Here is a 16,747-nt window from a genome sequence, read left to right as displayed (position 1 = left end):
TGGAGGTAATGTCATGGCTTGGGCGTGTATGGCTGCTTCTGGAACAGACTCATTAATATTTATTGATGATGTAACTGATGATGGTAGCAGCAGAATGAATTCAGAAGTGGACAGAAACATTTTGTCTGCCAATTTACGGAGAAATACATTGAAACTAATGGGGAGGAAGTTTATCATGCAGCAGGACAATGACACAAAGCACACTGCCAACAAAACAAAGGACTTCATCAGCGGGAAAAAAGGAAGGTTTTAGACTGGACAAGTCAGTCACCTGACATTAACCCAACAGAGCTGCATTTCACCTCCTTAAGAGGAGACTGAAGGGAGAAACACCCCGAAACAAACAAGAAGTGAAAGAAGCTGCGGTTAAAGCCTGGAATAGCATCACAAATGAAGAATGCAACAGTTTGGTGATGTCAATGGGTCGCAGGCTTGAGGCCGTTATTGCAAGCAAGGGTTATGCCACCAAATATTAAATGTTATTTACTTTAAGATTATTTGTTCCATTACTTTTGCTCACCTAAGAATGCTGTGGTCTAATACAAACTGTGATATGTCCTGAGTTGTTTAACACATCTAGATGTGAATACCAGGAAATGAGAGCTGAAATTCTGAACTCTTGTCTCATCCTCATCTTTTGATCTTAAACCCAAATGTCTTCAGTGAACAACAAAAACAAAGGAATTTGTTCCAACACTTTCGGAGGGGACTGTTTTGCTGCTTTTCTTTGTCCTTTGTGAAAAATAATATAATATCTTTGAGTTATGGACAGTTTAAAATAAAAAAACTTGGGATTTCTTTTAATGCTAGTGTGGATAGTGTTTTTATGAATGTTTAGATGCTTTATTTCACTTTGTCACAATTGGAATCTAATGCAACTGCTGTGAATCAAAACTGACTACTACCGTCGTTCACAAAAAAAGCAAGCCACAAACTTTTCAAAACTACATGGTGGAGTATTTAATACTCAAACGACAGATTTCTGTGGAGCATTCCTTTAAAATCACTGAGACGGGATGTTGTCCATGTGGCGTTTTATGCCAAACATAGCTTGGACACATACAAACACATTTCAGGATAACAGCCTTTGAAACAGCCTCTACATGGATGTAGATCTTGGAGACGGAACAGACCGCTGTGTATATAACATCCCAATGTTCCCGTACAACATTGCCCTGGATCCTGTTGGGACAAGATGAAAGGCTTTGTGGCCTAGTATCACTGTAAGTGCAGGTGTGGAGGCTCCCATTTCACCAGTGTCACTGCTGTTCACAGACGTTTGGGGAGGGGCGGGAGGCAACAGCGAGACATCTGCACGTTTGGATAAGCATCTGAGGGTTCAATCAAATTCAACACCTAGCAGGTAAATGTTTGGATACCTCCAAAACCCTGTGTGTGTGTGTGTGTGTGTGTGTGTGTGTGTGTGTGGTGAATGGTCTTATTTGGAGTCTGTTCTGGCTTGTCATCAAAGGAGATACCACAACCACATGGCTTCATCAAGAATGAGAACAATATCTGTGTGATCACTTTTCTCTAGAGGGTTAGTTTATAGAGCACTCCAGATTGTAGTTTTGTCATTCAGCTTGTTTATGTTAACAATTTTTATTTGAATTTAGACAGATGGACGGGCCTTGTTCAAATAAAAGCTTTGCTCATGTAAGACATGGTCTTGATGAATTACTCCCATTTATCCTCTATTTTGTAAAAGGAAAAAGGATTGTATGAGCTCCCGCACCGGATACAACTATAAAAGATTGAGATTTTATGACCGGTTATGCTTTGATTAGCTGAGCAGAACTTCAGCCAAAAATGCTTTTTACATTTTCCTCTAGATACTACCGCTGCCGCTCGTTGCAGAAAGACAGAAATCCCGTCTCAGAAAGACAGAAAGAAAGAAAAAGATGTTATGAAATACATTGTATATATTTACAAAATATATTCTCTCACACTAGTAAGCTAATGCCATATATCCCTGGGTACAGGCTTCTTAAATGTGAGCATTTGCTATTTCATTTCATTTCACAGTCATATTAATACACTGAATATCTTTAGGTTTTTGGTCTGTTAGTCGGACAAAACAAGCAAATCGAAGGCATCGCAGTGGTGAGTGGTATCTGATCAAGCTTTTTTAACATGTCATAGACGAAACAATTAATCCACAATGAAATGAATCATTAGGTGGAGCCCTAAACTCTACAGACATTAGCTGTAAGCTAGCTAACAAACTACACACCGACTGTGCCTTTGTGTTCAGTTCAGCCTCTGAATGAGGGCTTGATTTTTAACTGGCACAGTCATTTGCAGCACCTTGAATTTGCATCTTCAGTAACTATGTCTTTCCATTGACTTTATGCCTGTAAAATTCACATTCATACCATCATTCTTAGTACAGTGTCAAAATTGCAGCCTCCATTCATTTTAATGAGACTTCTGCACTGGCAGAGTGAGGATCGTGACATCGAGAGCCCTGGCAAAAAACCCCACAAGGTTGTACGACAAAACTGTTGAAGCTGACTCAACTTTTGCAGCAATCCAACGCAGTATCATTCGGCAATCAAACAGGTGCACATTCCTGGAATACCTAATAACAGGAATAATTTTACTGTTTACCCCACAAGAGTTAAAACAAGGATAGAATCATTGTCTTTGTGATAACTTCAGCCACGCTGCTAATTTTTCTCAAGTGTGAGTATTATTTACTGTACATTGCCAATACAATAACAGAGATATAACAGCAGCAGTCTTGAAGCTGCTAGCTAGTGTTTTGCTCAACAACAGTCTGACCCAGGTGACCCAAGTCCACCAGATGAATAGTGGCTTTTCTTTCTCGTCGGGCACCGCTTTTTTGGCATCTTGCAAATTTGAAATCACACAAAACACCTTGATAGTAGAGAAAGAAAATAAAGTACATGAAAAGTTCAATTTAAAATGTGTGGATAATTCACGTCATGGCCATATTTTTTGTCATATCCTTTGACAAAAATATGGCCTGAGATGGATCTGGTTTTTAACTGGAACTGGCTGAGGCATCACAGCACTAGTATGGAAACTGATGCACGGGGAGCCCCAAGCTTCCACCAAAACAAACACATTCAAGACAGAGGAGTGAGGATCACTCATTTAAAATATTATTCCTTCACACTAAATGAGAAGTCAATTCAGTGAACCACAGAACACTAACATAGAGAGGCAGAGACCAGGAGAGTAACTTTTCTCCTCCTGGCTACAGGGACTGATTGATTCCAAAATCCACTCACCACAGTCGGACTTTAAAACAGCTAAATTTAATTTTTCAGAATATAACAAAGTCTCCTGATGTTCTAGCATTTGACTGGTGGTTGGTGTGAATTTGTCTCCCGTGTTAGTCAGTGAGCACGGTGGGTTGGTGAGAATTTAACTCACACTGGCCGGCTCCTGTTGTAGAAAGTGTTGCTCTTCGCGGCCTCTGCAGCCTGTGCAGCTGCTTTCTTCTCCTCAAATTCCTCCCTGCTCAGGACCGTGCCCTTGTGGCCGTGCTCTACCAGCTTACGGGCCAACTCCCTGCTCTGCATGAGAAAAGAAAAGGAGAGGAGTCAGTCAGGGAGAGGGGACACGGCCTGCAGGCAGGGCTGAAGATTGTCAGATGTTGTCAGTCTTGAAATCTGGCTGTGATAAGCTGTGATTGTTGCGATTTATTTTTTCACTACTCTTCTTAGAGGCCAATTTAGGGGTGCAACTACTATTATCTATTATTATTAAATGTCAGAGAGTAGTGACAACTTCCCTGAGCCCTTTCAATTGTTTTTTCCAGCAAACAGTCCAACAGCTAAACATTAACAGTGATATAAAACAACACATCTAGAAACTGGAACCAGAGAATATTTGACATATTTGCTTGACAAATTATTTCAATGACTTATTTTCCATTGTTGCACCAACTGTTTTGCAAGTCTCCCCGCTCTGAAATTTGGTTTAAATTTGCTATTACACTTCCCTCCCCAAAAATATGGAAGTGACAGCCTGCTCTGCATCGCAGTGGGTTAAGTGTGATTTCATGCCTACAGGTCCATTCATTTTCTGAGTGTGTGTGAGCGTACATGTGTCACTTCCTCCGCAGGGATTATTAGCTACATTAATCCAATCACCGTTAGCAGAGCCGCCGTCATTAAAGCCAAGCCATAAAGTCATCATCTAAAAACCAAATCTTGCTGTCAAATCCTGTGGCTTGTCAGATCAAAGCTTCCGCCACATGTCCTCCTACCCAAAATCCCAGCAGCCGGGCCTGCGTCCGCACCCCAGAGGAAAAGTTATATTTTCCTTTAACTTTGATGTGGCTCACCAGAAATGAGTCTCAGACATTTGCTGGTCCTAAAATTGGCCTGAAAATCATTGTCTACATTTTCAAGGCTCATTGAATAAGTCTATTTGAATGAGCTGCTTCTAACAGTCCACACACCATGCAGGACCTGGACTAATACTCTACAACATCTAACCTGGCAAAAGCCATACTGGCTTTATAATACAAACCTATTTAACCACTTTTTTTGAGTTTTATATTCATAGTTTGTGACAAGTCCTAAATGTCATCATCCAGGAAAAACAGGTTTATAATTAGCTGATTTATCAGAACTTAGACCTTATCAGCATGACTGCACAGGTTAGATGACCTGGACTGACTGTGTTATGTCACATAGGGGTGATTGAGTTTGACTGTGATTGAAAGCAGCTGATTATCAGGTCAGATATAAGTTGTTCTCTACTCTGTGTGGACACAGGTGTTCAAACAAAGCAGACACAGACACTACACATATCATTAGTAAGTGTGCCATCTGCTGGTCAAAAGCAACATTGCCCATTTCTGATAGGCGGTTTCAATTCAAGCCTATTTAGAAATAGCCAACTTGTTTGCAAGTAAGAAAGAAAAACCTGAAGAGATCTAAGAAAATCGAAATATGATTCCACTAACAAGAAGATGTAAATTCTAACTTACAGCCTGAAAGAACATCTATATCTTTATTTATATATAGTTATAAATATTTTAAAAAGACCTCTATCTGTGCTATGAATCACCCTTTTCTGTTAAATAAATCAGTGGACAGAATAAGGACAGAATAAGGCCTGCATGTTTTGGTTAATATAATGGTGGACACATTTCAGGCAATAACAACATTTGCATTTCCGAATTCTTGAAACTATACAATTTGAATAATTTTAAAACTTTTTCAGGACTTGTAGTCTGAATATCTTATCATAAATTTAGGATTTTCACTCCATATTGACCATATTGCGGTATAAGTGTCTAACTTATTAATTTCTAATTTGCTAAACAGCAGTTTCACTTACACCAATATAGGACAAATGATTCATTTAGACTTTTTGGTGTGTTTTGGTCTTCATTTTGACAAAGACTAAGGAAATAAGTGCATTGTTGTAGCTGCTTAGTGAATCCATTGTTTAAAGCTCTATTACCAAACCTGTGTGTGACTGCCACCTAGTGTACAACGACAGACACTACACCACGAAAACTTTCCCCTATGGCAAAGCCAGCATTTGGCAGATCACTGCTTTATGTAGCAAGAGTTATTGCGTGCTAATGAAAACTGTCCAGAAAACGAAAAACAACGATAAAACAAAATAAGAACAAACAAAAACACGTTGTGTACTTTAACGTGACTTCACGTAAGCCAGGTAAAGTAGCCACGCTACGTTGTTTTGACTAAGAGGACTATACGCCAGATTCCATTCAGAGTTTTGACAAGTGTGTTACCTTGCTTACGGGTAAGATAGGCATACCTCGTAAAAGGTCCGTTAAATCAATGTACTCATCTTAAGGATACAATGTTCACTTCGGCACATACAGTAATAAAAAAAGTCAACTTTTAAAATTGAGATTTTTGCTTCATAGCATTCTTGCTACAGTAAGTTACAATTCTTGCACCAGTAACTTGAAAGCAAGGGATCTCAACCAAAAGAACATACGTTATTATTAATAAGAATGGGCTGGAGGATTTTGTAAATGCCGAATGGAAGAAGGGGTCTTGGTAATTTTGAAAAGTCCAACGTTATGTTTTAATAGCTTGAACTGCTACAGACTTGCAAAGATAACCTTAAACTGGCATCTTAGTTAATGCGGTTCTGACGTGGTGTACAAAAGAGAACCTAACGCTACATGGACGGCTAAAATCAGTAGTTTGTAACAGAGAGACTCACTTTTAAGTAAAATAAATCCATCGGTGTGACTCTGGAGTCTAGATAGTCTTCGTACACTTTAAACTGTGTTATAGAGCCGTGGAAACGGGCGGGTGTGCTGTACTCCATCTTCACGCTGTCTGTGTTGTAAAAGGCTGCTATGGCAACCGTCCTACCTTTACTAACGTTGGCGGCACATCACAGGAAGCGGAAGTCAACAGGTGAAGTGTGACTGATGGACCTAAGAAGACGAAAAAGAAGTCTGATTTGGACCTCATCATTGACCTTATGTCATTAAAATTAAAAAATACCTCATCCCTATCTCTGTAATAGCCTGCTGTATGTATAATTAGCCGATGTGTGCCTGATAAACTTCACTGAATTCAATTTACACTTCATAGACTGTTGGGCCTAAAGCTGGAATAATGTACAAGATGACAAAGTAATCCACTCCCATGATGTCAGTCCCCACATCCTGGCAAATATACACTATTTGGCGCCTTTACTGGCTGTAAAATACAGAACAAAATGTTCAGTGGGAATGTTCCCCGCTCCATTTAGGCTACAGAAACACTGTGACTCTTGGCTGTCATTATCATCTTTTATTATCATTTTGTTTAAAATGTCTCATTCCGCATGACTTTTAACAACTCTGCAATGATGTCCACGGAAAGTGAGGTAATGATTAATAATTTTATTATAATTTATACATGAACTCTAATGCAACAGCCATGTGACTTGAGGCCAATAGGACCATATGCAGACAGAAAATAAGACTAAAGGAAGTGGCAGATGGCAGGCATGTTTGGTGGGCAGAGCAGTAGAGATGTAAGTTGGTCAATAGGGGATCCCGCTCCTTCAAGTTCAACTCAAAAAATAGACTTTCTTACATCAAAATAAAGACTCACTTCATTATTTAACACCAGTATGAATAAGAAATGAAAAACTTCTGTTCTTATTCTGTGTTATGTCTTTTTCTGTCTCCTGACTCATTTTAGCTGACTTTCAAATAAATGTTTATCAAAGGATATTGGTAAAGGTAAACAGTACTGTTAAAGTTATATGGCAGTTCAACTGTGTTAAGATGATTATACAGCACAATATTAACTTATAAACAGTATTTTCTTCATGGTTATTTTGCTTTTGTCTCAGTCCTAGAAACAACATTTAGCCTAGCTGTTACTACAAAATGTCAGCTATGAAAAAGTCTAGTCCAGTAAAGATTTTTGCAGTTTCTCAACTGCTGTTTTCAAAGTCAAGAGTGAACTTTGATCCTCAAAGATTTTTGTAGTGTCAAATGTAAAAAAGTATTTTATTGCATTTTTCCTTACAAAAATCAATCCAAATTTAAACTCTTGTGTGTTTCTAAAATGTTCACAATATGTTCACCATATCCCCGTGTGTGTCACTGAGAGATGATGAACAGCCCACCCAGAGCCTGGTTCTGCGCAAGGTCTGGGAGTTTTTCCTTGCCACTGTCGCCAAGTGCTTGCTCATTGTGAGACAGGTTCACATAAACTAAATATAGCCTACTGTACATAGGCCTACGTTTTGAAAATTTTTGAAGATTTAGATAGACTCAGGGCCGGTCTGTGGCATAGGCGACATGGGCTAGGGCACGAAATGTCAGCGGGCGCTGCAAGAGAAGGTTTTCGACTCGGCGCGAATCAACTCTGCCCAGCTGCTGTATCCACAGGTAATCGGATATTATATTGAAACAGTTTTAAAGAGTCATGTAGTGTTTTGCAATATAAACATCTAAAACCTGAGGCGCAGACTTGCTCTGTTTGGGACTGTGAGCTGCTGAAGTGAACGTGTGTGGATTTGTGGTGTTTCAGTTTCACATGCAACATGCAGTCTGTGCACGGTCAGACTGTCTAGACTAATACTAAGTAATGCACAACAGAGTATAGAGCAGGTAGACTTAAATATTATGAATATTTAATAGTGATGTCAGTCTCGTTATGTTACGACTTTTTCTGGACATGTCAGAGAACTAAGATATGTGGGACAGATTCTGAATGTGCATTGAATGTGAACATTTTTTGGATGTAATGAATCGTCACCTGCTGTCTGAATTGTGTGTTTCCCTTTACAAAATTAAGAATTTCCCACCATAATTGAGGCAGAAATTTTCCCCAGAATGCAGGAAGTCTTCAATACTTAAAATTTTCTAGGGGAGGACCCCTACACCCTCATCATTTCTGTCCCCTCCACCATTGAAACTAAATGGTTTGGTCTCCCAATTTAGGCTATGATGTTGAGGTTGACAAGTATGCGGATCACATGTATTCATTGACCATGATTACTGACTTGTTGTTCATCTATACATGCTAAAATTGTGAGTTTGGCTACTGAATGTTTCTTCCTGTGGATACTGATGATCCCAACCCCTGAGGTGGACTTTAGGGTTGGGCATGGGGGGTGCCAATTTAAAATCTCGCCTAGGGCTCCAACATTGTCAGGGCTGGTCCTGATAAGACTTGTAAAAAAATAAAAACACAGATTACCGGAAGGCGCAGTAGAAAATGAAAACTCATGCGTAATGGTGGATATGATTCTAAGATGTTGTCACACTTCAGATAAGACCCAGGAATAGACTGGACACTAGGGCTGGTTCTCAGAGATTAATTAAACAAGAGAGCTGGTGGCGGCTGCGGAGACCGGGGCAGGCAGAGCAGACAGGCGAGGGAAGCTGACTGGGATCAAGGCGGAGAAGCAGGCAGGCAGGAGAGAGATCCAGGAGGTGGGGGAGGAGTAGGTTTCCGAACACAGGAGACACAGGTTAGTTAATAAGTTTTGCAAACGGGCAGAATACAAGTACAAATTCAATTTAGCAAGCTGGTAGCCAAGACGTACGAAAACGACTTAAAGATCTGGCGAGGACAGGATGTCAGGCCGCCACTTAAATAGGGCAGGAACCGGAGGGAGTGCAAATCATGTGCAGGTGTGTGTAATCAGCTCCCCAGGCAGCAGACACCTCCTGGCAACCTGCAGATGAGGGAGAGAAAGGAAAAAAGGCCCAAACACAAATGCAGCCACACCAAGGGGACAACAAAAATAAAGCAGTCTCACACACCTCCAGGCTGATAACGAAAAAAGTCGGAGCAGGGCCGTACCCCTCCCAGTCCACAAGACACTGAATCCTCCGCACGGTGTAGGCGGGCTCGTTGTCAATGATCCTGGGAGGAGGAGGAAAGAGCAGCAGCGGGCTGGTGGGGACAGGCTTGATCTGGGAAACATGAAAAGACGGGTGAATCTGGAGAGAATGGGGCAATTTGAGTCTGACCACTTCAGGGTTGATAACCCTTTCGATGACAAATGGGCTAATGAACCGGGGCGACCGTTTTTTTAGAGTCAGTCTTAAAGGGGATGTCCTTGGTGGACAGCCAAACCTTGTTACCCGGAGAGTATTCAGGGGCAGTGGTGCGTCGGCGATTGGCCTGTCCGCGGTAGCGATCTGAGAAGGGCTGAACAGGCGCAGTGACAACGGCGGATGTGAAACTGGACAGAGGGCACGGAGATCTCCTTTTCCTGAGACGGAAGAGCGGAGGTTGGTATCCATAGATGTGCGTCTATGGAAACGATGACAAACCTGTGGCTGATAATGGCAGCGTATTCTATCCAAGGTAGCTGTGAGGCCCAGGTGGTGGGGTTGGAGGAAGTCAGGCAACGCAGTGAGGTCTCCATCACTTGGTTGGCCTGTTCAGCTTGGCCGTTGGATTGAAGGTGAAAGCTGGAGGTCAGGCTGACGGAAGCCCCCAAGGCACGGCAGAAGGATCTCCAGACCGCAGAGGTGAACTGGGTTCCTCGATCAGAAATGATAACTGTGGGCAGACCATGAATGTGAAACACCTCCCTCACTGGTACTTCAGCGGTTTCTTTGGCAGAGGGTAGCTTGGCCAGAGGGATGAAGTGTGCAAACTTACTAAAACGATCAATGACAGTGAGGACCACAGTCTTACCCTCTGATGGGGGAAACCCGGTGACAAAATCTGCAGCAAATGGGACCATGGTCGACGTGGGATGGGTAGCGGGTGCAGATAACCAGAAGGGGGCTGATTGGAGTTCTTATTTTGGGCGCACACCGGACAAGCTGAGACGACGCTCTTAGTGTCAGCTTCCATGGTTGGCCATTAGAATCTTCTACGGAGAAAGGAGAGAGACCGGGCAACACCAAGGTGGCAGGTTAGTTTAGAGGCGTGAGCCCATAGTAATACTGAGGACCTCACCGGTTCGGGTACATAGGAGTCCTGCCGGGCAGTTACTGGGGCGACTCAAGAGAGCAGCATTGACCTGCCACTCCACCTGCCACACTACCACCCCAAAAACACAGGAAGTGGGCACAATGGTATCCGGGGTGGTCTTGTCGGTCCCTGTGCTGCAGAAGGCTTGGGAGAGGGCGTCGGGCTTGGTGTTCTTGGACCCAGGCCTGAAAGCAAGCACAAAGTTGAAACGACCAAAAAAAAAAATATATATAATAAACACCACAATGCCCACCTGGCTTGCCTGGGGTTCAGACGCTTGGCGGACTGAATGTATTCCAAATTCTTGTGATTAGTCCAAATAACGAATGGATGCTCCGCTCCCTCCAGCCAGTGCCTCCACTCTTCCAGTGTAATAGTGACTGAGTAGCTCCCGGTTTCCGACACCATAGTTACGCTCTGCAGGGGACAAAACGACGGAACAGATAGGCACAAGGGTGTAGCTTACCATCAAGGGCGGAGCGTTGAGCATGGCCCCCACGCCGACGTCAGAGGCATCCACTTCAACAATGAATTAACCTGGACATGTCCGGCTGAGTGAGAACCGGTGCGGATGTGAAACATTGCTTAAGCTCCTTGAAGGCAGCCTCTGCCTCAGGGGGCCATGCAAACAGCTTAGCCGTGGAGGTCAGACGGGTTAGAGGTGCTGCGACTTTACTGAAGTTCCTGATTAAGCATCTGTAAAAATTAGCAAAGCCCGAAAACTGTTGCAACTGCTTGTGATTGACAGGCCGAGGCCACTCCAAAACAGCTCTCACCTTAGCTGGATCCATCCTCATTTGTCCCTCTGCAATGGACTAACCCAGAAAGGACACGGTGTTGGAATGGAACTCACATTTCTCTGCCTTGACAAACAGCTTATTCTCCAACAACCTCTGCAGGACCAAGCGGACGTTCTGGACATGATCTGACAGACTGGGAGAATGAGTATGTCGTCCAGGTAAACAAAGACAAACTTTCCCAGCATATCCGTTAGGACGTCATTGACAAGACATTGGAGAACTGCTGGGACGTTAGTCAGTCCAAATGGCATAACTAGATATTCAAAGTGCCCCATAGGTGTATTAAAGGCAGTTTTCCACTCATCCCCCTCTTTAATTCTCACAAGGTGATATGCGTTACGCAGATCCAACTAAGAACACACGTGCCCCCTGCAGAGAGTCAAAGGCAGAGGACATAAGGGGCAGGGGATATTTGTTCTTAACTCATATTATTAAGCCCCCTATAGTCAATACAGGGACGCAGGGTCTTGTCCTTTTTGGCCACTAAAAAGAAGCTAGCGCCCAAAGGAGATGAGGACGGGCGGATAATACCTGCAGCTAGGGAATCGGTGATGTAAGTCTCCATAGCCTCTCTCTCGGGCTTAGAAATACTGTACAGACGACCAGTGGGCAGGTTGGAACCAGGCAACAAGTCAAGGGCGCAGTCATATGGCCTGTGAGGGGGGAGTGAAAGTGCCAGTTGCTTACTGAAAGCTACATTGAGTTCATGATAAACTACAGGGACGGGATAGGGAAAGATAAATCAGGGGGCTCGGGGCAGGGAGGTGGGGCCGGCTTTGACTGAGGACAGGCTGATTTCAAACAGTGAGAATAACAAAAAGTGTGCCAACTAGTGATTTTGTTATTAGTCCAGTCAATAATGGGGTTGTGTAAGGCTAGCCAGGAGTGACCGAGGATGACAGGAACTGGACGGGGTCAGTGCGGTGGGTTATACGTGCTAGTAATCTACCGTCTAAGGTAAGCTCGTGGACAGACAGCCCAAGCTGTTTGACTAGAGCTGAGGCCAAAAAGCTCTCATCGGCCCCTGAATCTATCAGTTACCTTTAAAAGTGAGGGTGGCATGTAGTTGGGTTCCGGGTCGGGAAGCCAGTGAAGTGGTTGTCCGACTCGCCAGGATGCTTCCCTCTTCTAGCGAGCCTGCCGGTTTAACGGGCACAGAGAACAGGCGGAGATGTAATGTCCAGACTGACTGCAGTACAGGCAGCAATTGTTATCATGGCGGCGCTGCCGTTCCTCGGGGCTGAGGCGGTGGCCTCCTAACTGCATGGGCTCAGGGTCTGAGTCCACCGAGTGTTCAGCTTCTGGCGACATTAATCTCTTGGCAGCCTCCTTACCCCGAATAGGATGTTCAAAAAGCTCACGCATCTCCTATGTAAAGGCTGCGTAGGAAGCAGTGGCCGCAGATTGTCTCTCCCACACGGAGGTTGCCCACTCCAGAGCCTCACCTCGTAGCAGGCTGATGGTGTATGCGATCTTAGCCGCATCAGAGGTGTATGTCAAGGGCTGCTGAGCAAAAACAAGTCCACATAAACGATCTACACTGTCCAAGATCGCCATCATACCTGTCACTAGGGCTGGTTCTCAGAGATTTATTAAACAAGAGAGCTGGTGGCTGCGGAGACCGGGGCAGGCAGAGCAGACAGGTGAGGGAAGCTGACTGGGATCAAGGCGGAGAAGCAGGCAGGCAACAGGCAGGAGAGTGAGATCCAGGAGGTGGGGGAGGAGAGTAGGTTTCCGACGGGTCCAGTTGAGTTTCTGAACACAGGAGACACAGGTTAGTTAATAAGTTTTGTAAACAGGCAGAATACAGGTACAAATTCAATCTAGCAAGCTGGTAGCCAAGACGTACGAAAACGACTTAAAGATCCGGCGAGGACAGGATGTCAGGCCGCCACTTAAATAGGACAGGAACCCGAGGGAGTGCAAATCATGTGCAGGTGTGTGTAATCAGCTCCCCAGGCAGCAGACATGCCTCCTGGCAACCTGCAGATGAGGGAGAGAAAGGAAAAAAGCAAAAACAAAAACAAAAAACGCAGCCACACCAAGGGGACAACAAAAATAAAGCAGTCTCTCACACACACACACACACACACACACACACACACACACACGTCATGGTTAGGTCGCAGCAGAGGGGGGCGCGACAGATGTATCTGTCTGTAACTTCTCAGAAAGTAATAACTGAATTCAAGGCCTTGGAAGAGTTGCTATGGTGCTGGTCTCTTCTTGATAAGGCCTTCCATAAGCCAATCAATAATTATTTTTGGGGGACTATTTACTCTAACATCTAATCTAATTAGTCAAAATAAATTAGAAACATACCTCTTCTTTTATCACCACGGTGTTCTTGAACAAGTAAAACACACTACATCAGCGTCAGTGGAGCAACAGACAATTTTGTGACTATGAAGCCATGATAGTATGGAGGACTGGTCCACCAATAGGGGAGAAGTTCTACCCTTGAGACACAGCCCCTCCTCATTTGCATAATGAGGCAGAAATGCATAGAGAAATGTAAAAAGGACAGGCAGAAATAAATACCATTGGGGAAATAAATAGGGTAGAAAATGCAACGGAAGAATAAAACAGACAAAAATATTAAAACACACACATAAATAAATACATTTATAAAATAATTAATTAACAAATAAAGTTATTAGATGACTATAACGGACAATAAATAAATAAGGTAATTATTACAAACACTCTAAAAACTAATTTAGGGGACCTTTATCATTACTTAAATATATATATTGTTGTGAAATAAAACATCAAGTTCTGAGATACAGTTAGACTTTTTACTTGTAATTGTTATTTTATTGAGCTTGGATGACACACAAATTATGCCTATTGATTCAATATACTATCATGACTTGTCATAGTTTAACATTTTCAGTAAATCATAAAATAAATAAATTTTAAGTTCTGTTTAACGTAAAATACAATTTGTTGACGTTTAAATGGCCCACAGTTTCCCTCTCTTGCATGTGTGGACATGTTCAAGGCAGACTCATTGAAGCGTAATGTGTTGAATGGTAAGTAATTTTATGCTTAATTACACATATTTGCATTCGCTCAGGATTCTGTTAGTGATAGCCTACTGTAACCAAATACCGAAATCTGGAAGTCTTTACTCTGAAATTTGAGTAGTGTTGCTAGTACAGTCTGTGTGCCGAGGTAAAGTTAGCTAGTAGCCTGTCACTGATTTAGTAGGCTTAAATGCGGGAGTAATAGGTGGCCAGGCAGCCAGGGAAAACGTGTTGGCAAGCTAACTTAATATGGGATTACCCATTAGCCACCTCTCCGGTTAGCATGTAGGCTAGCTACATTTATAAACTACTAACTAAAGTAGCTAGACATGGTTAGACTATGATTCTGATGAGAAGAAATACTAAAGATAACTCGCTAACACACAACTTAATCTTGCAGAGATCAACTTAATTATTAAGTTCATGTTACTTAGAAATGTGTTTTATTGTGGCCAAAAAAAGCTTCTTGACCTAACTTAAAACATTATGTTGGATCAACTTAAATACTTGCATTCATCTTGACAATTGTTAAGTTCATGTTACTTAGAAATGTGTTTTATTGTGGCCAAAAAAAGCTTCTTGACCTAACTTAAAACATTATGTTGGATCAACTTAAATACTTGCATTCATCTTGACAATTGTTAAGTTCATGTTACTTAGAAATGCGTTTTATTGTGGCTTAAAGAGTAATTCACCATACTCAAAAATTGCAAACTCAAATTGATTTGAGTCTTAAATTAAAAATTCTAGTGGACAACATATTTTTTTTTGTTGACCCAATGTTTTATTTTTTAGAGTATTTTGTCTGCATTTTCTGCAATGTACTGAATACTTTCATAATACAATCTGTAAGATTTTCAGACAGTGTAGAAATTTTGCTTCCAGTCATGTTTTGCACCTTAATTTAAAAAAGAGAGGGATGACAATCACAGCCAGAATGGATAATGAAACACAATTAAAGAAGTGATTTGTATTTACTTCCATAAAGTTGGGGGACTTGCCAAAGACAGATTAAAGAAATCACAATAAAAATGATGCAGCAAAGGTCGAGATGTTCTGACTTGTAGTTTCCATATGGGACCTGACCCCGTACCTCCTAATGGAAGAGAGCAGGATAAAAGAAAAAATCTGTTTTTGTGACATACTGAAACAAAATGTTAATGAGGTTAAATGTTGAATCATTAGTGTCAGGGAAGGAGGAACTGCACTCGTGCTCATATCATAAAGAAGATGGAGAATGTTGGTCAGTATTCAGTGCTAGGGCCTGTTTTAGACTAAAGTAAAAACTGTCATGACCTCAGAGGATTTGGAGAACATCAGCCAACACAGTCCTGTCAGCACACACACATACACACACACACACACACCTGTCTTTCATTAGTCGGATTCCACTGTGATCCTGGACTCTTTCTGTGACCGGTTCCTCTTCTTTGGGATTTCATTGAGATGTACAAGACTCACACATTTCAGCACAAATGTCTAATTTTAACATTTAAAATCTGCAATGCAATTAAGAATACAAGATATTAAAACTCATCCAACTTGTATAGTACATACACCAGACAGCAGAATCTCTCTGAATACTCAAGTCAGCAGATTTGGCATGGATAGACAGACATGTGAGTATCCAGTGATATATTCATTTTTTAATAGTCATGTAACATAAAAACTCTCCATTAAGCTATATACAAGTTTTTATAAAAAAAATTCTGGTACAAAAAATATTTCTTTGGGACGTGTATGAGGACCATAAACATCATGACGACACAGAAGATCATTAAAAAACAAACGGCATCAAGATATATATGTATCCGGCGGTCTGGTGGATACACACAGCAAGAAGGTTGTGGGTTCAAACCCCGGTTGCCCCAGCCTTTCTGTGTGGACTTTGCATGTTCCCCCCCGTGTCCGCGTGGGTTCTCTCCGAGTGCTCTGGCTTCCTCCCACCATCCAGCAACATGCGGCCTAGGTTGATTTGTGACCCTAAATTGTCCTTATGTGAGTGTGTCTGGTTGTTTTGTTTTTCTGGCTCTGGAGCTGTGGAGTCTGGATCTGTGGCTGCGGGTCACCTGCTGCCCCTGTGTTCCTGCTCGACGCCCTCTGCTGCAACGACTATTGTTGCTAGTCTTATTGTTATTATTGTTATTATAATCATTAACATTACGATGGTTACCATTAACACTATTATAAATATCTGTACCATTTTTCATTTAGTCTATAGCAACATTACCTTCACTGTCTGTACCTCTGTGTGTATATTGTGTAGGCTGCCTCCCTCCCCTCTCTCTCTCTCTCTCTCTCTCTCTCTCTCTCTCTCTCACCCCAACCGGTCGAGGCAGATGGCTGCCCACCCTGAGCCATGGTTATGCTCGAGGTTTCTGCCTCTTAAAAGGAAGTTTTTCCTTGCCTCTGTCGCCTAGTGCTTGCTCTTGGTGGGAACTGTTGGGCTTCTGTAAATAACATCACAGAGTACGGTCTAGACCTGCTCTTTTATGAAAAGCGC

The 16,747-nt window shown here is 42.4% G+C and overlaps 1 protein-coding gene and 1 long non-coding RNA gene across 4 annotated transcripts in view; both read right to left on the bottom strand.

Moving 5' to 3' along the window:
* cfap299 (cilia and flagella associated protein 299) overlaps positions 1 to 6,328 on the bottom strand; it is an 83,077-nt gene extending 76,749 nt beyond the window's left edge. For all 3 annotated transcript variants that reach the window (XM_046034652.1, XM_046034654.1, XM_046034655.1), the window contains exons 1-2: positions 6,190 to 6,328; positions 3,403 to 3,545 (exon numbers count right to left, since the gene is read on the bottom strand). In XM_046034652.1, coding sequence (XP_045890608.1) covers positions 3,403 to 3,545; positions 6,190 to 6,297 — 251 coding nt within the window. In that variant the 5' untranslated portion in view covers positions 6,298 to 6,328. The remainder of the gene's footprint in view (positions 1 to 3,402; positions 3,546 to 6,189) is intronic.
* A 1,741-nt stretch (positions 6,329 to 8,069) lies between these two features.
* Positions 8,070 to 10,684, bottom strand: LOC123960633. Its single transcript, XR_006822559.1, has 3 exons — positions 9,248 to 10,684; positions 9,028 to 9,159; positions 8,070 to 8,863 (listed from the first exon to the last, which is right to left on the bottom strand). It is a non-coding gene; the product is annotated as an uncharacterized LOC123960633 (long non-coding RNA).
* Positions 10,685 to 16,747: the final 6,063 nt, after the last annotated feature.

This window comes from Micropterus dolomieu, linkage group LG21 (assembly GCF_021292245.1).
Source record: "Micropterus dolomieu isolate WLL.071019.BEF.003 ecotype Adirondacks linkage group LG21, ASM2129224v1, whole genome shotgun sequence".
NCBI lineage: Eukaryota > Metazoa > Chordata > Actinopteri > Centrarchiformes > Centrarchidae > Micropterus > Micropterus dolomieu.
The sequence above is the reverse complement of the archived record's forward strand: the minus strand, read 5'-3'. Positions and strand labels throughout refer to the sequence as shown.